Source organism: Pungitius pungitius, chromosome 2 (assembly GCF_949316345.1).
Source record: "Pungitius pungitius chromosome 2, fPunPun2.1, whole genome shotgun sequence".
Lineage (NCBI taxonomy): Eukaryota > Metazoa > Chordata > Actinopteri > Perciformes > Gasterosteidae > Pungitius > Pungitius pungitius.
In genome coordinates this window covers 1,979,739-2,001,597 of record NC_084901.1, presented here as the reverse complement: position 1 = coordinate 2,001,597, position 21,859 = coordinate 1,979,739, and the positions used below count along the sequence as shown (strand labels likewise).

The 21,859-nt window shown below is 49.1% G+C and overlaps 1 protein-coding gene across 6 annotated transcripts in view; it reads left to right on the top strand.

Moving 5' to 3' along the window:
- The first annotated feature begins 1,637 nt into the window (after positions 1-1,637).
- dgki (diacylglycerol kinase, iota) overlaps positions 1,638-21,859 on the top strand; it is a 32,804-nt gene continuing 12,582 nt past the window's right edge. For 2 of the 6 annotated variants that reach the window (XM_037461973.2, XM_037461969.2), the window contains exons 1-13: positions 1,638-2,085; positions 15,054-15,165; positions 16,473-16,568; positions 17,662-17,736; positions 18,140-18,196; positions 18,323-18,388; positions 18,486-18,554; positions 18,875-18,991; positions 19,400-19,474; positions 20,862-20,957; positions 21,300-21,382; positions 21,567-21,627; positions 21,720-21,833. In XM_037461973.2, coding sequence (XP_037317870.1) covers positions 1,865-2,085; positions 15,054-15,165; positions 16,473-16,568; positions 17,662-17,736; positions 18,140-18,196; positions 18,323-18,388; positions 18,486-18,554; positions 18,875-18,991; positions 19,400-19,474; positions 20,862-20,957; positions 21,300-21,382; positions 21,567-21,627; positions 21,720-21,833 — 1,242 coding nt within the window. In that variant the 5' untranslated portion in view covers positions 1,638-1,864. Of the gene's footprint in view, positions 2,086-15,053; positions 15,166-16,472; positions 16,569-17,661; positions 17,737-18,139; positions 18,197-18,319; positions 18,389-18,485; positions 18,555-18,874; positions 18,992-19,399; positions 19,475-20,861; positions 20,958-21,299; positions 21,383-21,566; positions 21,628-21,719; positions 21,834-21,859 lie in introns of all 6 variants that reach the window. The other 4 variants (XM_037461972.2, XM_037461968.2, XM_037461971.2 and 1 more) reach the window with 3 other exon arrangements.

Sequence of the window (21,859 nt, the reverse complement as noted above, 5' to 3'; positions counted from 1 at the left end):
TAGGAAAAATGTTGATTTACACGAAGTGGAAAGGATGGGGTAAAATATTGGAATTATTTGAATTCAAAATGATTTCAGACAAAGTTATGATATGATTATATGTAAGTCCAAATGCGTCATAGTGACAAATGAAGGCAGCTGAACGGAAGTTATTTGACGTCCGCTGTTGCGTTTCCTTAAATGATTTATGGTTAGCCAGATTGCAGATAGATGCTCTTCTGCTGGAAATAAAAAAAAAAGGAGCATAAAGGTCAGAGTTCACTTCAGGTCGTTTTTCTTTGTAAACATCGCTCATTGGGAGGTGGACAGATGAGGCCTCTTTTTTATCAGGAAGAGCTGCAACGAATGATTGAACACTACGAAAAGCAACGTGAGAACCTCATGGTGGGAGCGGAGCGGACACGCGCAGTGCGCGAAGGCGGCATACGGACGGTGCGCGAAGGGGTTCGCGTGCGAGAGGAGGGTGAGCGTGTGTTCGAGCGTGCACGAGCTCACCGCGTGCTCCACTTTCTGACCGATGATGCTGCAGAAAGGAGGAGGAAAGGGAATATCCCACAATGCCACGCTGCTCGTCCCGCGGGCCGGACGCACGGATGAACGGATGCTGCAGACAGTTTGTAGCCCGCACGCCGCTGAACGTGTTAATTCTCACCGCCCTCACTGCGTTTTTAAGTTTCCTCGTCGCGTAAAGAAAATCTACAATCGACTTCCGGTGATGGGTGTTAAAGTAAAAGCCCGTTACAAAGATGCTAATCTGCAAAACACGAACAACACCAAACGTTTTTAGACTTGTTTTCCCATTTTTTGACATAGTACTGTTTGACATTTGTTCTATTATATTTTTTGACATAATATTTCTGGATTTTTTTCCCATGACATTTTCCGACCTAATATTTCTTGAAATTTTTTGACCAAATATTTTGGATTCCTTTTCATGACAATCTCTGACCAAACATTTTTCAACGTTATATATTTAGTTTTTTTCTATGAAATTTTTATTAGAAATATATTTGGATTTTTATATTAATATTATAATATTATTGGACTTTTTTTTCATTGACATAAGTATGTTTTTTGACCATGATTATGTCCTGTAAGTCAGAAAGACAGTACAATCACTGAACTATAATTGTGCCAGTTGATTTGTTCAGCCACAAAACTGTCTCAACCAGTTTCCAATTTATACCGCATGTTGTGTTTCTAAACACGAAATTCAGTTTTGACCTCATGGAAAATCGTTTCTAATAAAAAAAAAATATTCATGGTGTCAGCTGGTGGTCAAAAAGATTGAGATCTTTTAAAATGACGTCATGTAATAAATAATAAAATGTAAGCCTGAAAGGTATCTGCATGTGAGGTTCTACAACAAAGTGATTCCTTTCCTACCATTAAAGCCCTCACTCAAAAATATGCTGGCATTATGAAGGTAATATAAGTAACATATTAACTTATGTCAAATCCTATTTTTCCGAAATAACCTTCTTAACCAGTACAGTAGTCTATATTATTTAGTCTTTTGTTCCACCGGTTCTGAAACAGTCCTTCGGCGGTTCAATGAAGAGATCTTGGGAGGTCTTTTACTCTGAAGGACAAGAAGCTGCACTTCCGGGCTAACGTCGCTAGCTTGACGTAGCCCGCGTCCAGTCGGTTTTTGGGGGCATAAACGCGGCCAACCGTCCGGAGTCACAACGGTCAAACCGCTCGACAACGTTAACGGCGTCGTTCTTTCCTCTCTGCCTCCCTCCCTCCCCCCTTTCCCTCTTCAACACCAACCTCAATTCTCCCCGGTGTCCCCCCCTCTCACCAGCCGGTAGAGAGGAGGGGGGGTCCAGAGCGTGGCCGTGACAGCGTAGGACCGACCGGCATGGACCCCCGAGCGAAGGCTCGCGCCGGCCCGCTGTCGGGGGGCTTCGGCGGTCGTCCGGCCTCCCTCGGAGCCGACGGGGGGGACACGGAGTCCGGGGCCGGCTCGGAGGAAGCCGGCGTGGGCTTCGGCGACACGTTCAGCAGCCTGCCCGACATGGAGCAGGAGAGCCTGGAGGAGAAGCTCCGAGGACTGGCGTTCAGAAAGCAGACGTCGTACCGGTGAGAGAGCCGCTGGGACGGGGATGCTGGTCGGACTGGGATACGGGTTTTTCTTTTTTAAAAATTTAAATCAGTTTGTCTCACCTTCACGAGGAGGATGACGACATGTGAGCCGAATAGAGCTCGCGATGAAACACACAGAGAGGCGGACGGATTAAATTAGAGGCTCGTTGTTTCACATCCGCTGATGGTTGAAGCTAAATTCACTCAGCATTTCCGCCAGTGATGATTAAAACAATTCTGCACATGCAACAGTGCGCGTGCGTGCTCGAGCGTGCGTGCGTGCGCGCGCATGTCACCGTGTTGTTGCGGCCCCGTTGTGTTGGAGCATGTTAAGAGGGGGCGGTTCAGTGGGAGCAGAAACAGTATCGATTTGTGGTCATTGCGTGCGTGCGTGCGTGCTTTCGTGCGTGTAGAGGAGCGTGCACGTGTATGTGAATGCCAGCTGCAGCCCGACACCCTGGTGCGACTGGCAGCTGCTGTTGGTGGTGAAATCTGGCTAGAGACCACACACACACACACGCGCACACACACACACGCACGCACACGCACACATTTTAGTTGTCAAATGTCAGTCAGGAATGTTTGGCCTTTGACTTTCTGTCTGTGTCAATGTGGGCTTTGTTTACTTCGGGGACCACGTGAATGAATGTCAATCAAAGTGATCGTCTTTTGGAGGTCGAATCAATCATTTGTAACTTGTTGTCTATCTGATGGGTTCATTTGGGGAAGCTGTGGCCCAACAAAGCATCAGTGTGTTTATGTAAAGTTAAGTTTTCACACCCCCCCCCCATCTTAATCCATTAATCCAATGTTATCTTCAAAAATATGATCCTTCAATTATTGACAATAGATAAATATCAATTCAACTCAAAGACAAGGAACAGTTAACGTCACAATCAGATTAAAATGTATCATACATCATTAAAACTAAATGGCCATTTGGGGGGGGGCGTATATTCAATTAAAAAAGAAGGGAGGGTACGTGATAATCCTATTACAATCCATTTGTCAAACGGTCATTTATTCGATTATTATTATACTTTTATATTTATTTTTAAGATAAAATGTCTTTTCAGCTCCGAGCGCTGCAAAGCAGAAGCAGCCGTCTTTCTTCCTCTGGTGGTTTTTCTGAGGAAGTAAAACCCAGCGTCACAGACGCGTCGGGGGTCGTGCGTGCTGCAGGCTTCCCGTACGGAGCACCTTTCCTCGTTCATCCAACTTGTGAACGTGCATTCGACCTGAAGTCACATGACTCAGAGTTTCCACCGCCGAGCCGACGCAGGTCTAATGTTCCGGTGCTGATGCTTCGTGGTCAGGTTTAACCTCTCGATGGGCTGAATGAGTGCTCTTTAGCCGTTGTGGTTTTTTATCCGCGGCATTTATCCGATGGTTGCCTGGCAACGGCGGTCCGTTGGACTTTTCCCCTTTAATGTCCCCTTTTATGTGCAACCGTCCCGGTTGGAACAGGGACATTTTATACAAAAAGCATCCTGGGGGAACAGAAGAAGAACATCTCACTGCTCTGCTCCACAACGTCCACACGAGCTGGACCGGATGAGTGCAGCCTGGCGCCCAACGAGTCTCCTCCTCCCTCCGTCGGTGAACGCCATCGCCCTCGTGCCGGTGGCGGCGCGTTGACCTTTGGCCCCGTTGGACGGAGGCCATGGACATTCTGCGAGCGCGTCCCGGCGCGGAGGAAGCGGTCAAGGGGGGGAAGGGTCTGAGCCCAGTTGTTTTACATAGCTTTGAAGTGACCGGTTCCAAGGATGGAATTACCATATGTGGCCATGTGAAGGACGGCGCTCGACATCAAAGCTAATGTGTGTGTGTGTGCGTGTGTGTGTGTTCTTTTTGCGGTACGGTGTGTTCAGGGCAGCGTAGCGCACGTGTAACTTATGGGGCAGACATTGGTCAAACTGCCTGTGTGCGCTCTCAGACCTCCGGCCCCCCCTTTTCATCTATTCTTAGAGTGTGTGTGTGTGTGTGTGTGTGACCAGTTTGTCAGTGAGACTGTCAGACACCGCTCCATTCAGACACACTATCTGTGACTCTTCCTGTGCGTCCGGGGCGTTCAGCGGGTCATTCCGGCAGGTTCTTCGGACCCCTGCGACTGTCCGGGCGGGAAGTCGTCTCCAGGACCTCTAACGGGCCCCCAGTGAGCCACCAGACGTCTGTGCTGCACATTACTGAGCATTTTCTCATTAAGATACGCTCGTGTGTGCTTATAAACAGGGAGCAGATCGAAGCTGCTGGAGCAGAATAATATCCGACATTAATGCATAAGAAATGACCGATCAATGCGATTGATTAACCAAGCGTTAACTATTGGGTTCTTTTTAACAGACACTCTATTCAGATCACTAAGCCGGGCCGAAACACGGTCTATCTTATTATGTGTTTATTAATGTGATGACATGTATTAATCTGCAATACATTACTTTTTTATAAGCATTAAATGCAATAAAAGGCAAAGCTTTTACATAATTCTATATGTCGACCTGATATTTGATGTAAAATGACTCGTCCTATAATCTCTCCTACTTGAATCCTATCGTGTTAATAAGAGGAATATCATCCCATTAAACACCGTGTTCCATTTCAACGTGAAACACTGTGTAACAAAAGTGCATATAGTTCACAACAAAACCCCCCCATTATGAACACATGAGCCAGTACCACCGGGTCCACATGGCAGAAGAACCGCCCCTAAACCGCTGGGCCACTGTTTGCCCAAAAGGGGAAAAACGACAAAGAGACAGAAACGCTTTGTTTTGACAGCCATCTTATCGTGGGAGTGGGGGGGGGGGGGGGGGGGGGGGGATTTCTGCTGCATAAACAAACTGCCCCCCAGGACACCCCCCCCCCCCACACACTATTTACAGCGCGCCTTACAAACAACACAACTCCATTTCATCACTCCTCATGCTAACGTCCTCTGGGTTTCATGTCTTCTCAGGCACACGGGACAATATGCAGTATGGACGGAGGGGGGGGGACATGAAGAGATTAGAATGTATCTCATGTTGGTGCCGCTGTGAACCACCTGCAGGGCAGACAGTGATCAAAGGCCTTTCATCATCATGATGCCGCAATACCAACCTCTCTTTTCAGCCTTCAATTAGGCCAAAATACAGAGAGCTGAGGGGGGTGAAGGGGGGGGGGGGAGGGAGGGGGGTTCATTCAACATCCAGCCGATGGGAGACATCATGAACCCTCTGTAATCCCACGCTGCCTATAAAGTCATTGCGTTGCGTATCCCAACGATGTTTCCACACCAGACCCTATTTTAGGATGTAATAAGTTTGGTAATCCGCTGCTTAAATGAGAGAAGAACAAACTGAATGTGTCGGTGCCGTGTGTTCACCTGCCCCCTCCCTTCCAGGGCCGAAGGGGGTTTGAACCTATGAACCCCAATGAGGAGTGAGAGCTTCCACCTGAGTGCCCCCGCGTGCTCTCCGTCCGTGGCTCGCTCCGTGTGGCGTTCAGTGGCCCGCGCCGTGTGGCGTTCAGTGGCCCGCGCCGTGTGGCGTTCAGGGGCCCGCTCCGTGTGGCGTTCAGTGTGGCGTTCAGGGGCCCGCTCCGTGTGGCGTTCAGTGGGGGCGCTTTTGGCTGCGAGTCCGGGCAGCTTAAAGACACTCATGCATTTTTAAGCGGCCGATCGGAGCACCAAAGGCTCGGTGACACAGTTTTCCGTCCCTCGTCCCTCGTCCACGCGCTGCTACGAGCCTGCATATTTGTGCCGTGGTGCTGTTCATTTCGTTGCATCACTGTGTTTCAGTGAAGCACCAGATGACCAGAGAACCAGCGACACATATTCCGACCATTTGCTTTTTGAAAAATGTCCTACAACCAGAATAGTTTGGTTCTAATGAAGCGGGTTACGTGGACGTTGGTGTAAAAGCGTGGCGAGGCGTGCTCGTGCTCTTCCTCCTCCCTCTTCTGCCTCCTCTCTCCACTCTCCTCTCTCCTCTCCTCTCTCCTCTCTCCTCTCCTCTCTCCTCTCCTCTCTCCTCTCTTCTCTCCTCTCTCCTCTCTCCTCTCTCCACACATTGCAGCCAGGCCGAGGCGTCGGTACATCCCTCCCCACCTTCGGTGTGTGTGTGTGTGTGTGCACGCTCGTGCACTTCAATCGTTTCCTGCTCAGAACAGGGATCACGATGTCTGTTTTAGGAGCAGAAGTGAGATCTCTGCCCCCCTCTCTCCCTGTTTCCTTGCCTTTTCTGGAGTGTTTGAGTGAGTCTGTGTGTGTGTGTGTGTGTGTTGGGGTTTATTTTGCCCATAATGTAGTGTGCTGAGGCATTATGGGGGATTGGCTGTCAGGAGCCTCTCCTTATTAGTCGCCTGGCTGCCTGGAAGAGGCTTTTCCTGCTTTGAGATGCACTTGAAAGAAAACGAAAGAACGAAAGAACAGAGGGAGACGAGAAAAGAGAAGTGGACGTGCAGCGCGGGGTTACAGGAAGCCTGAAGAGCAGCGTGGTCAAGATTAGTCAAGGGCTTCCTTCTCCTTCTCCATCACACACTCGCACAGTTGTGCAAGGAGGTTCCTCCCGTGAGGCCGGTAGCTGCCTTCAGAGAGACAGAGAACAAGCCCACTCCGTTCCTCTGCTTTACACACTGTGTGTGTGTCTGTGTGTGTGTGTGTGTGTGTTTACATTCCTCAGACCAGGGAAGACGGACACAACGCAGAGACGTGTTGCATATACACCGTCCCACTGTTCTGTTCAGCCTCCTGATTGATGATTAGCACACGCTGGCGTCTTGTTTTGTGCGACTGTGCAATCGGAGCTCGGCTGCGCGCGTTCTACACACAACCCGTGTGACGCACAATCACAGGGCTTTAGTTTTTGTGATGTATGAATCGTGACGTAAAGGGGAAAAGTGCTGCTTCAAAGACGAGCTTTTACACGTTGCATTGGTCGAACACGTTGAACCTCTGGTGTGTCGTTTGTGTTCTTATTGCCAGATGGATTCTCATGCAAAAGGACAAAAGGGCTTTTTATTTTTAGATGTTTATTCCCATCGTTTTATTGTCGGGTATTATCCGAGAGAGAGAGAGACTGCTGACATCAGTTAATGTGCACATACATGTACATTAGCGTGATTGTGACCACGTATGTGCAGCTTTTTGGAAGTGTGTCTTTGTGTTTCCAACGCAGGTAGGATTACTGATCATCTCTCTGCTCTCCGAAAGATGAGTCCCCACTCAGCTCACACACACACACACACACACACACACACACACACACATTATAATGAAGCTCTATACTTAAACACTTTTTTCTCTGCAATTAACCTCTGCTGGTTTTTGACATGCAGTATTTTATCCAACAGACACACACACAAGGCTGGTTTTGGACTTGTTAAACACACACACACACACACACACACACACGACCTAGCAGACCTCAGCTGCAGAGACACGCTATAATTAGTGAGACAGCATCTTTATCTCGATCTGGTTCTGTGTGTGTGTGTGTGGATGGATGCGTGCACTATCTGCTCCGGTTTGATGAGAGTCATTATTAAATAATTAATTGCACTTTTTTTGTCGCTACTCCATTTTGTCTCCTTGCTCTCGGTCCGACCGTCTGTCCGTTTTTCCTTTTCCCGTCTTTTTCACGCTCTCATCTGTGTGCGTGTATTCTGAGGAGCAAAGGTCAGAGGGGGATGCACAGCACGAATCCCATGCCCCCCACCCCCCCCCCCACACACACACACACACACACTGACGGGCTGTGTGATTATGTCGGTGTGAGCGAGAGCGGCCCGTATCAGCCGATGGGAGAACACGTGCCACGCAGATATTGTCAGTGCACCACGCGGTGCATCATGGGCCTCATCAGTGCATCATGGGCCTCATCGGTGCATCATGGGCCTCATCGGTGCATCATGGGCCTCATCGGTGCATCATGGGCCTCATCGGTGCATCATGGGCCTCATCAGCGCATCATGGGCCTCGTCGGTGCATCATGGGCCTCATCGGCGCATCATGGGCCTCATCGGTGCATCATGGGCCTCATCAGCGCATCATGGGCCTCATCGGTGCATCATGGGCCTCATCGGTGCATCATGGGCCTCATCAGCGCATCATGGGCCTCATCAGCGCATCATGGGCCTCATCAGCGCATCATGGGCCTCATCAGCGCATCATGGGCCTCATCGGTGCATCATGGGCCTCATCAGCGCATCATGGGCCTCATCAGCGCATCATGGGCCTCATCGGTGCATCATGGGCCTCATCAGCGCATCATGGGCCTCATCGGTGCATCATGGGCCTCATCGGTGCATCATGGGCCTCATCGGTGCATCATGGGCCTCATCGGTGCATCATGGGCCTCATGGGCCTCATCAGCGCATCATGGGCCTCATCGGTGCATCATGGGCCTCATCGGCGCATCATGGGCCTCATCGGTGCATCATGGGCCTCATCGGCGCATCATGGGCCTCATCGGTGCACCATGGGCCTCATTGGGGCATCATGGGCCTCATCGGTGCATCATGGGCCTCATCGGCGCATCATGGGCCTCATCGGTGCATCATGGGCCTCATTGGGGCATCATGGGCCTCATCGGTGCATCATGGGCCTCATCGGCGCATCATGGGCCTCATCGGTGCATCATGGGCCTCATCAGCGCATCATGGGCCTCATCGGTGCATCATGGGCCTCATCGGTGCATCATGGGCCTCATCGGTGCATCATGGGCCTCATCGGTGCACCACGCGGCGCATCGTCGGCTGAATTGGTTTCGGCGCCTCGGGCCTCTGGGGAGGACGAGCGGTTGCAATACGTCTGTGGTTCTTCTTTGGGGCGTGAAGGTTCATGAAGCTTTATCACCTGTCTTTGCCGTTCACATTCCCCTGCTGCCTTTGCTCTCCTTCTCTTTGCAGACCTGTGTGTGTGTTTCTGTTGACTCGACACTGCACCACTATGACTGTTCATAGTTCACAGACAATAAGCACTGCTGCTGCTCCCGTCCTCTTTCTTCTGCTTATAGAAACAGAGTGGGCTTTCTGAGTGGGAGTTATGGAAAAGATGCTCTGCTGACTCTGCTGGACAAAGAGGAGAGAGAAGGAGAAAGAGAGAGAGAGATGAAGACTGGTTTAAAGCAGCAGCGTTGCCTCCATACTATTCAGCGGTTGTAACCAAAACAATCTGTAAAACCCAATCTGACTTTGACCAGATCCCAAGAAACCGACCATATAGAAAACATAAGATATAACAAGGCAAAAGGTGTGAATGTAGACATTCAACACTGTTCATATAGATGTAATAATGCAGCCAGAGCTTGTGATGCCTTCAGGGACCTCTGTTTCCTTGCGTTTGTGGACAGCTTTTGTTTTTATTGGAGCTGCTGCTTCATTTCGACTGAACCAATTTAACTGATTCTGAAGAACATAAAGTGCAAAAAGCAAACAGTAAGTGGATGGAGCGATGAAGATGTGTGCAGAGAGGACGATGGATGAAGTTATGAAGGGGAAAGAGACAGAACGTGTGATGGAGAGATGAGGAGGAGGAGGAGGAGGAGGAAGAGAGAAGCCAAGACCTTTGGGCAAAGCCAAGACCGCCTACAGATGCTCTCTCGCTCCTTCCTCTCATTCCTCTCTCTCTCTCCTCATCCAGCCTGCGAGGAGAAGCAATGTGGGCCAATGGAGAACCAACACACACACACACAGGCGCTCAGCGGGTCCAGTGTCCCTCAGAGACACATGTTGTCCTTGTCTTTTGTCCCCCGCGGAGCGGACGCGTTGTGTGTGCCGATGCGGATCACGTCTCAGAGAACGAGCCGGAAACCGCGACGCCAATAAGCTGCATCCAAAAAACAAAATACACTCTTTATGCTGAGAGATTATAAATAGAGGGAGGAAGGGCAGAGGGAAAGAGGCAGGCTTCCTGTATCCAACGCACACACAACGGGCATGTGAAGGTAATGTTTTACATACATCATTTATATTAAGAGCTGAATCAGATGAATTCACCACGTCACACACGTGAAGTTTATTATCGACTCTCCATGAACTCGTGGAGGTTGTGTTTGCTCCACAAAGCACTTTTCTACTGTTAAACTCCCAGATCTACTGACATCTGACTTCAACCTCTGCTCCTCCTGGAAACTGGTCGCTCTTCTCTGTGCGCATGACTGCGTGTGTGTGTGTGTGTGTCTGTGTGTGTGTGTGTGTGTGTGCGTGTCTGTGATCTAACAAGAGTTGATGGTGCAGCTGCTCTCACACACCCACTCGCTGTCAGAGAGGTGGACCGTAATTAAACATCAGACTTCGTGAACGCAGAGCGGCCGATGCGTTGGGCAGCGGCGTGCTGACGGTCCTTTGTGGGGGGGTCGGTGTGTCGGGGGGGGTTCTGGGTGGTGGTTGTCGGGCCGACGGGGAGGAAGACGGACAGACACGGAGGGGAATGCTGCGTGCTCAGATAAAACTGGGAAGGAAGTCTGAGTGGGGTTGCCATGACGACCACACCCTGCGCACACACACACACACACACACACACACACATGAATGCGGCGGCCGGCGAGGGGGACGGGGGGAAATGTTTGTGCGATTATTTGGAGTGTGTGTCCAGATAAGAAAATAGTTTTTGTGCAGATTGACTAACAAACGACCACAGAAGAAGAAGAGGAGGCTCGCCGTAGTGAGTGTGTGTGTGTGTGTCTTCTTCCTGCTATTGTGTGCAGTCACGTTGTCGTGTGCTTTTGTGTGATTTGGGAACCGAGCCCAGAAGACACACACGCTGAACAGTAATATTTACACACGGTTTCTGCCCTTTCTGATTCTCTAAAAAACACCAGCACACATTTTTGATACCAAGTGAAAACCAGGTATCTCTAGATCTTTAGAAATAACTGAACCATTATGGGTTCAAACGTCCATCAAAACACGTTGAATTATTACCACTAAGAAGAGAAGATAAGAAGAGTCGAGTTCATTTGAAAACACAGAGTAACCTCCCATGAACTTCTGGGATCCTTTCCGTGTGAAGTTGCCCCGTGTTATTGCCGCTCTGAACACACAGCTCTGTAGACCAGAGACAGGATGCTTTCAACAATGCATATGGATTTGTACAAAAAGTGCGTGACGGTTGTGCGACTGTGTTTCCTGTTATTTGGAAAGCGCCGGCCCTCGTGAGACGCTCCTGGATCCCGTCTCCCTAAAAGGCCGCGCGAGGTTCGCAGTGATTTCACGTGGTGATCCACCTCCATCCATCACACCCCATTAGCCGAGGCCCCGAGAGGACACACACACACACACAGGCAACGAACAAGCCTTTCACACTGACCCGAATCGAGCCAGAGAGGAGAGAGAGAAGAGAGGAGGTCGAGATAGAAAGATCAAAAGCTGAGCCTTGAGGATGAAAGGAGGAGGTCCAGTGAGTGTGAAGCGTGTTCCTCCATCGATGAGTCATCACGCAGTGGATCTACTCCTCGTCTGGAGCCACCTTCCTCTGAAACGCTTTGTGGATTATCATCATAACTTTAACTTCAGGACCCCACAAGTTTTTGGAGACAAGGGGCACATTTGTGGAAACTCTTTTTTTATCCTTGGTGAACATCTATTAATATCGTCAGCACGAGGAGGAGACATTTAAATCCTCTGGAATGTTTTTTTTTCCCCCCCTAAACTATCAAGCATTAAATCCTCCATCAGGGTAAAAGCCTAAAAACAAAAACTCTTCCTGTCCTTTAAATCCCCGTATCATCTCTGTCCAGCATTCAGCCAAATGCCCCTCCTGAAAAAAAAACAACCTTGATTAATGTGTGTGTGTCTGCACGAGGAAGCATGACCTCATGCGCTCGTGTGTCCGAACGCGTTTCTCGGGTGGCCTTTGCCAGGTTTTCTCTTGCGTAATGTCCCAGAAATAGAAGCCATTCACCTGTGCGGGAAGCCACAGAATATCGGTATAAAACCCGTTATGACACTACGGTGATTTTTAGTGAGGTGAAAATGCCCAAAACAGACACTTCCTCTGTAAATAGTCCCTTTAGTGGATGTTGATATTTTTAATTGTGCCCAGATGGTGACGTCCATCTGTGTATCTCACCCTTTTATTCTGACGCGCTGGGACCTTCATCTGTACGGTGAACTTGATCTCACCTCCTCCTCCTCCATTCTGATGTATAACACACACACACACACACACACACAGCTCGGATGTCGTGTGTCAGGTGTCCGGCTGCCCGTCATGTTGATCGGCGTGACTCCTCGACTGGTGCTGCCAGTCTGAAGGCAGCCGGCCGCTGGCTGCGGGGGACGGGGACAGACCGGGACGGGGACAGGGACGGGGACAGGGGGGGGGGGGGGGGGGGGGGGTCCGGTTCCCGGAGACGAGGACGTTAGACACAGGGATGGAACCAGTTGGACGAGGACGGAGGGGCAAACAGGCGCGTTGGTTCCATCGGCTGCTCTGCTGCAGGTGAGCGATGCGAGCGACAAAGACTCACATTTAGAGGCGTGTTGGCACAAAGTTGGATGGAGAAACTAAACCCCCCCCCCCCCCCCGACCTGCCCTCACCCCCCCCCTCACCTCCCCCCTCAGTGCTTTTAACCAAACAAGGAACAAACAATGTGTTACGAAAGCAGAAGAAATCGCGCAGTGTAACTTCTGTTGTTGTGAAAAGAATCTGCGAAACTCAAGAACCAGCACTTGTCCCGCGCGGAGGAACGCGACCCCCACACGGTGCAGTTGTGTCTCTTTTGTCGAGCGACGTCTTCCCACGCGCACAATCACAGCATCCTCTGCAAGATGTTACATCGGATTCCTCCCACTTGCAGCTGCCTGTTTCTTTTGTGCGGCTTTTACTTTTGTTCTTACTTTGCCATTAATCACAAGCAGTGTTGCGGGCGGCTGTGTGCCCCCCCCACTTCCCCCCCCCCCCCCCCCCCCCCCCCCCCCTGCGGTAACAGCTCGTTAACTCATCACCAGAAGCCCAAACCGGATCCAGCCTCTCGCAGCGGTTGACCTCTGCCGCCATGGTAACCGAGGAGCCGCATATAGAAAGCAGTTGAGGAATTACACAGATTACATCATCCTCTGTGTGTAGGCTGTGGGATGAAAATGGTGTGTGTGTGTGTGTGTGTGTGTGCGTACACACAGTCATCCCACACGCGGCAACTTCCTGGCGAAGTATCTGCATTTACAGTTTTTCTGCTCACACACGTAGTGACTGGACGAGCTCCCGCTGTGCCGTCGCCATGGCAACGCAGACAACCCACCTCTGCCGGAGGAGGAGGAGGAGGAGGAGGAGGAGGAGGATTAGTTCCACAGACAGTCATGTGATGAGTGAGGGAATATGTGATACTCTCTTCAGCACACAGAGAGTCAAAGTGTCCCAGCAGCCTCCACTCAGCACGTCACCAGCTGGTCGTACGGGATCATCTTGATGCAACCTTAAAGGAGCTGAATAGCAACGCAGAGCAGAAACCGCGCGCTGCGTGACACGTTTGTGTCGGCTTCTAAAACTCAGAGTGCAGGCCATGAGGAGAAAAAGAAACCGCGTCCATCCCTAGTGGAGGAAGTGCTGGGATGGAACTTTCCTCTTTAGTATTTTCATTTTAAATGACATTTAATCGATGCTGCATCATTTCTTTGTGATCTACTAGCACTCAGTGTGTGTGTGTGTGTGTGTGTATGTGAGCCTGTTATTTGGCAGAACACAGAAACACGGCAGATTTCTTTTGTTGTGTTTTAGATTTGAGCCTTAATGCCGGTGATCCTGTCTGCTTTTAGTAGATTAGGACTCACTCAAATATAGTGTTGCCCTCTGACTACTGCATCAGTGTGTGTGTGTGTGTGTGTGTTCACATTTACCTTGTTGTGTGACGAGTACGTCGATGCTGACGCTGTTTTTGTTGGCAACAAAGCGCGCACACACACACACACACACACACACACACACAGGCTTTTCATTCAATCATAATCAGTTCATAATAAACCTGTTTGCAGTTGAATATTAATTAAATGTGTGGAATAAAAATGTGCAGGAGGTCCAAAATGAACCCGTCTGACTCCTTCTCTTAACACCCGCTCCCGAATATTCATTGATCACAATGAATTGATACATGAAGTGTATGTGTGTGTGTGTGGTGCTTGTTGTACTCGGCTTATGTCCAGTCACCATACGTCCTTGTATTTTCGCCTACGTCGCCCACGCAATACTATTTTTATCCCAGGAGTCGTGAGGGTGGGTTCACCGATGTGTGTGTGTGTGTGTGTGTGTGTGTGTGTGTCTGTGTCGGGGGTGTCATCAGGTTACAGTGTGTGTAAGTGGACTCTTCTTTGTCCTGATGGATAATTTTAGTCAAGCGGCCACTGAAACTTTCAACAGGGAGGTCACATGCTCCTGTGCACCCTTTTCCACTGACAGACACACACACACACAGACACACACAATTACCTGTTTACTATTAAACTTTCAGATCTGCAATTATATGGACATTTGTACAGATTCTTGGGGGGAAACAAAAGCTTTCTAAGGTTTTTCTTAGAATTTGAGCTGTCTAATTATTTCAAATGAACTTAAATGCAAAATAAATCAGTTGGATTTCAACTCCTGCACGAAAAGACAGAGAATTATCGTAATACAAGTGTATAAACGATCTTAAAATGTACATTCATGTGGAAGTAACACAACTAAACAACCGCACGCATACTTTTACGAGGATTAAATGTCCCCCCCGTGGGACGAGGAGGTTTGCGGCGGGTGGAGAGTAAGAGACGCCGCTGACTCATCCTCCGACACAACAGATCTGTCTCCGTCACCCCAAAGTGCCGCTGGCAGTCTCTCCCCCGAGCTGTTCCCACGTCTCCTCCACCCGACACCGGCAGCTCCGTCCGCTCCAACGTGGCCTCGTAACGGACGCACCCGAAGCCCGTCTCCCTCCCGGTCGGACGCGGTGGGACCTCTCGCATCTGTCGCTTTGATTGGCCGGTAACGCGTGTCGTTGTTGTCTTGCAGGAAAGCCATCTCCCGCTCAGGCCTCCAGCACCTCGGCCCGCCTCAGGCCTCGCCGGCGCCGCCGCCGTCCAACGGGCCCAACAAGGAGCTGCGGACCTGCATGGACTGGACGGTCAGACTTAAATCCCCCCGAATGCCCGAGTGGGATTTGTGTCTTAGTCTCCTGGTTTTCAGATGCTGCACATTGCGTAATGCGCCTCATGCATATGCATCAGTGTTCAGAGGCTGGACAGTTGTCCCCGTCCCGGTCTGGCTGAGTCACTGAAGGACGTTCGGAGCCGATTCAACAGCCGGACGAACCCTCTGAGAGGGAAAAGCAGCCTTTTTTATTCGGGGTCCTTGATCGTCACCGGAAAATATTGTTATAAGGGAGCGATATATTTATTTTGCATTGAGGAAACGCCAAAGAAAAGCAAGTGATGAAATAAATAACCAGTCGAAAAGTGCAGCAAAGCACTTTCAATTCCTTTCAAATCTAAAATAGGAGACTTTATTCGAAACTTCGAGCAACTCGTGTGATGATAAAATAATCCTCAACTCTTAACCCCAACAACAACAACAACATGCTAGAAACACATACAAAAAAGTATCTTCATGACTGGTTTCCGAGCTACAACTAAAGGCTTCTTTTTCAAAGTGATTGACAGCATCACTGCAGCGGCTTCTGTCACTTGGAGCACTTACTGCTGCATTATTAACGGGGAGGTGTAAGTAGACGGAGATTCCCCTCCGGCTGCGTCTGCAGGGACACTTCCACCACGTCACCGCTGGCCTTTAGCTCTCCGCACGACACACACACACACACAGACACATAATCGTTGCCCCTCATCACTCATTAATGCACACTCAGACGTACGCTTCATGCTTCCCTCTTGGAGGGCCCCGACCAATCGGATGCGGTTGAGGTATCGGAGGAGGAAATGCTTACAAGTAGCCACTGGGAGAGGGAGGTCAGAGAGAGATGACGTGACGCTTATAAGGCAACAAATCAAAGTGAAAGTGTTACTTTCCACAGATTCATTTCATGAAGAATATTATTATCTTTTAGTTGTTATTTTGCATATATATATATATACACACAATTTTAGCTTCTAAAGCGGAGGAAATACCACCTCACTCGGTGCATATTTTGAATTTCAGGCACCATCCAAAAAAACACGCGCATGCTTTACTCGCATGTTTATATGCGCAGAGGCTGCGTGTTCGCACATGAATCAGCAGCTCCCGTGTTGTGTTTCAATCGGCGCCTTGAATCAACGCGCGCCGGGGGAAACCACGCCGCCTCCTCGGCACCGGCAATTATGTGCTCGACGCCCTCGTTGACCGCTCTCACCGCCGCTCGGCTGCGGTTTGATGCGGGGGCGAGCGGCGCATAATGCGAGTTATTATATCATGACTCCCACTCTGTCCCTCGCGCAGGAGAACGCGCTGAACGGGGACCACCTGTGGATGGAGACGAGCTGCTCAGGAGACCTCTGTTACCTGGGAGAGGACAGCTGCCTGCTGAAGGCCGCAGTGAGTCGCGCACAAACTGACCCCCCCCCCCCCTGTGTGTGTCCATAAACATGAGCTCATGGTCTCAACCCGTAGTTTCAAGTCTTCTTCAACACCGCACGATTCATTTAGTGAATGATATGTTACATACGCTGCTTATGAAGCAGCGTATGCTTTAGGGCGGGGCTACCTTTTGATTGACAGGTGTAGAGTAGTGACATTAGCCAAATCCACAGAAGAGCGGCGTTAAATTGCAGGTATTGAGAGGCTCGTCGCACCACCAACAAGAACAAAAGCAGGTGTGATTGCGGAGCTGTAAAAAGGTATCAACACGTCGGTGTGATTCCAGTGCAGCGAGAGGAGGAAAACACGCTCATCCTAATCTCTTCCTGTCATATGTTTAATTAGATAAATATTCCACCAGCGACGCACGCTTCCAGCCGGTCGGGAAGGACGACGTGACCTCGACCGGAGAGATTGCTCTGACAAGTCGTGGCTGGCGCGTTGATGGAGGAAGACGTGGGCGTCTGCAGGCCGCTGCGGAGGCTTTGGGTTTCACCGCAGAGGCGTTCATTTCGTTCTTATCAGCCCGTCTGCTGGCAAACTATTTTGAAACAAAGATTGCAGGATTACGTAAACCCTCAAAATAAGTTCGAGCAGATTCCCGTCAACTTCCTCTATTTGACGCCTTTGCAATGTCCTCGTGCCGAGACGCGCCGTTCCCACGACGACGGCCCGAGCATCTCGAAGAAGAAGAAGAAGAAGAACATCTCGCTTCCTTATCGCGACGTGCTCGGGGTGGAAAGAGGGTTTTTGTGGCGGGACTTTGGCACTGTGAGAACATTCAGACAGACATTGAGCATCTGAAATAAAGTGTTCTTTGGTCTTGTAGTTCCTCGGTAGCCTTAGAAGACGCATTGCATCATCACGTCGTGAGTCATCACAGGTGCAGAGGTGTAATGGACCATTTGAAGCTGGATGCCGAGAGGAGCGACGTGTCTGGGCACCTCGAACACATCTCTCCGTGTGGGTTGTTGCGCGTGTGTCGGTTGTGCGTTTGTTGTTGTGTGTCTAACCGCCCTCGGTGCTGTTGTGTCTTATTTCCTCCTTTAAGAAGTCGGCCCCCCGGAGGAAATGTGCCGCCTGTAAGATCGTTGTTCACTCTGGGTGCATCGAGCAACTCGAAAAGGTACGACACACACACACACCTTAAAGTGACCTTAACATCAGAGCTCATTTCATTCATAACACGTCCCCTGCAGATCTTCTCATTTATTTCCATGTTTTATATACAAATGATTTCTATTCCAACAACAGGAAGAACCTTCTGTCTGCAAAGCCATCTTAAAGTTTTATCTCGTTTTCACATTTGTAGTAAAATTGATGTTGTGGTATTGTTTTTGTACCATTTCTTTAATCTAAACCATATAAATATATGTGATAGTAGTGTAACCCGAATCCAGAGCTAATGTGATTTAATCCTTTGTCTAATCTAAACGTTTCCAGCTGTTGAATATTCACATGTTTTTTTTTAAATAAAACAAAATGATTTGGCCGTTTGTGTTTGTTTTCGTCTCTGTGTCTCTTTCTAGATTAACTTCCGATGTAAGCCAACCTACAGAGAGGGAGGATCCCGCTGCATGCGTGATGTAAGTGTGTGTGTGTGTGTGTGTGTGTGTGTGCGAGACTTAATACCTGTGAGAGAAGAATCCCGTTTACACTTTGAGGGACGAGAGAAACCGGATCATGAAAAGCGCTTCTCCCTCTGACAGCAGAACGCACTGAGACATCACTGGGTTCACAGAAGAAGACAGGAGGGGAAATGTAGACAGTGTGGAAAGGTAAGCACACACACACACACACACACACACACACACAGTCAATCATTAACGTTGTTCATACAGACTGACTTTGTCGTTGTTCTGTCGGTTTCTGCAGAGCTTCCAGCAGAAGTTCTTCCACAGTAAAGAAATAATCGCCATCAGCTGTTCTTGGTGTAAACAAGCGGTAAGAAATTCATCATCTGTGCTCCGCAATCACTGCAGATCCAACAAATCAACTCTCCAAATGGTGTTTGGTGAATGAATGAATTCATTTAATTAATACATTGTGAAGAGTAGAAGTTAAAAGTATAAAAAAAATATGGTTTTGAATTAACTGTCATAGTTGCTGCCTTTGTTGTTATTATTATTCATACATTCAGTCTAATTTAGCTAAATGACTCATTATATAATATTGAACCACCAATGTCCGTATATTGTACAGTGTTTGGTTACATTATGATGAATTAAAAGGAGAAACAACAACACACAGTGTTTTGGTTGCAGTTCCACAACAAGGTGACGTGTTTCATGCTGCACCAGATCGAGGAGCCGTGCTCACTGGGGGCCCACGCTGGAGTCATAGTGCCCCCCTCCTGGATCATCAAAGTCAGGAAACCACAGGTGCACACACACACACACACACACACCTCACCAGTCACTGTACTGGTTGATGAAGTTACATAACTGTCATTTTGTAACAGTAATAAGTAACGAATGTTAGATCTAAATTTAAAGACTTGACGTGTGTCAGAAATGCGTGTGTGTGTGTGTGTGTGTGTGCGTGTGTGTGTGATTTTAGCTGTGATGTGATGTGAGCTGACACATGTCTGATCTGTCTTAGGGAACTCTGGGTTTGTGTCACACACACACACACACACACACAACCTGTCAGTCACATCACATGCTTCATTGCACTTTAAATTACCATCACAAGGGACGTGGTGGCAGTGAACTAACCAATGAACTCTGTGTCTGCGTGTGTGTGTGTGTGTCTGTGTGTGTGTGTGTGTGCGCGCGCGTTCACCCTAGAGCTCACTTAAGAACTCTGCCAGGAGAAAAAAGCGGACATCGTTTAAACGAAGGACGAGCAAGAAGGGACTTGATGTAAGTGGACGCACTCTAAATGTAACCCGAGCAGACACGTGCTACACATACATGTGGTACACATACATGTGCTACACATACACGTGCTACACATACACGTGCTACACATACATGTGCTACACTTACATGTGCTACACATACACGTGCTACACATACATGTGCTACACATACATGTGCTACACATACATGTGCTACACATACACGTGCTACACATACATGTGCTACACATACATGTGCTACACTTACATGTGCTACACATACACGTGCTACACATACACGTGCTACACATACATGTGCTACACTTACATGTGACACTTACATGTGCTACACATACATGTGCTACACATACATGTGCTACACATACACGTGCTACACATACATGTGCTACACATACACATGCTACACATACATGTGCTACACTTACATGTGACACTTACATGTGCTACACATACATGTGCTACACATACATGTGCTACACTTACATGTGACACTTACATGTGCTACACTTACATGTGCTACACATACATGTGCTACACTTACATGTGCTACACTTACACGTGCTACACATACATGTGCTACACTTACATGTGCTACACATACATGTGCTACACATACATGTGCTACACTTACATGTGCTACACTTACATGTGCTACACATACATGTGCTACACATACATGTGCTACACTTACATGTGACACTTACACGTGCTACACATACATGTGCTACACATACATGTGCTACACATACATGTGCTACACTTACATGTGACACTTACATGTGCTACACATACATGTGCTACACATACATGTGCTACACTTACACGTGCTACACATACATGTGCTACACTTACATGTGCTACACATACATGTGCTACACATACATGTGCTACACTTACATGTGCTACACATACATGTGCTACACATACACGTGCTACACATACACGTGCTACACATACATGTGCTACACTTACATGTGCTACACTTACACGTGCTACACATACACGTGCTACACATACACGTGCTACACATACATGTGCTACACTTACACGTGCTACACATACATGTGCTACACATACATGTGCTACACTTACACGTGCTACACATACATGTGCTACACTTACATGTGCTACACATACATGTGCTACACATACATGTGCTACACTTACATGTGCTACACATACATGTGCTACACATACATGTGCTACACTTACATGTGCTACACATACATGTGCTACACATACATGTGCTACACTTGTTTTGTCCAAAGACATTCTAAATAAAAACCGAGAAAAGCATGAAATCTCTGTATTATACAGTGTAAATCAGCTAATCGATTAGTCGACCAATCATTTGCTTCATAACCTTTTGCGTCCCTCCCCGTCTTCAGGAGTCCAAGTGGCGTCCGTTCATGTTGAAGCCTCTTCCTTCACCCCTCATGAAGCCCATCCTGGTCTTTGTCAATCCCAAGAGCGGCGGCAACCAGGTGTGTTGCATGGATATGAAGTGTGTGACACTTTAACAACTGTTCTACTTACGCAAGAGAAATCGACATTATCTGATTTAAACTGTGTGGCTGATGAATTTGATTTAATTTAATGGCAATAAATCTTTGAGCTCCGGCTCCATCCGGCTGAATCAGCAGTTTAGACAATCTGCAACCAGAGAGCGTTTGAACAGGAAGACGTCAGATGTCCATCAGATAAGATGAAACACACTTCACAGTAATCACGCTCATGCAGGAGGAGCCGCTCCAGCTGAGATCTGCACTCTGTACGACTGTCAATGTCCTCGTCGCGTACTTGAAGCAGTCGATGTCTCTCCGCAGGGCGCCAAGGTGCTGCAGATGTTCATGTGGATCCTGAACCCTCGGCAGGTGTTCGACCTGTCGCAGGGCGGCCTGCGCGAGGCGTGAGTACCCTTTGCTTCTCGTTTGAGTCCACCCACGCCGGGTCTCTCACTTCACTCTGAGCCGCCGTCCCGTTTTATTCAAACGAGCGATTCTCACAGAGCTCGACTCCCCATCGCGCCCACTCGGCAGCGCTCGCCATTTATCCCACAACCCCGCTCTGCTTTTTGTGTGGGATCTCGTCAGGTTGGAGTTGTATCGCAAAGTGCCGAATCTGCGGATCCTGGCCTGCGGGGGGGACGGCACGGTAGGACTGGGTCACGATGTGTTGTTCCCCGCGCGTGCGTCCCTCTGTGGATCCCGGCCCGGCTGACCCGCGTTGTCCACGTCTCCCTGCAGGTGGGCTGGATCCTGTCCACTCTGGACGAGCTGCAGATGAACCCGCAGCCTCCGGTTGCGGTTCTTCCTCTGGGAACAGGAAATGACCTCGCCAGGACGCTCAACTGGGGCGGGGTGAGTGCCCGGGCCTTGACCCCCCC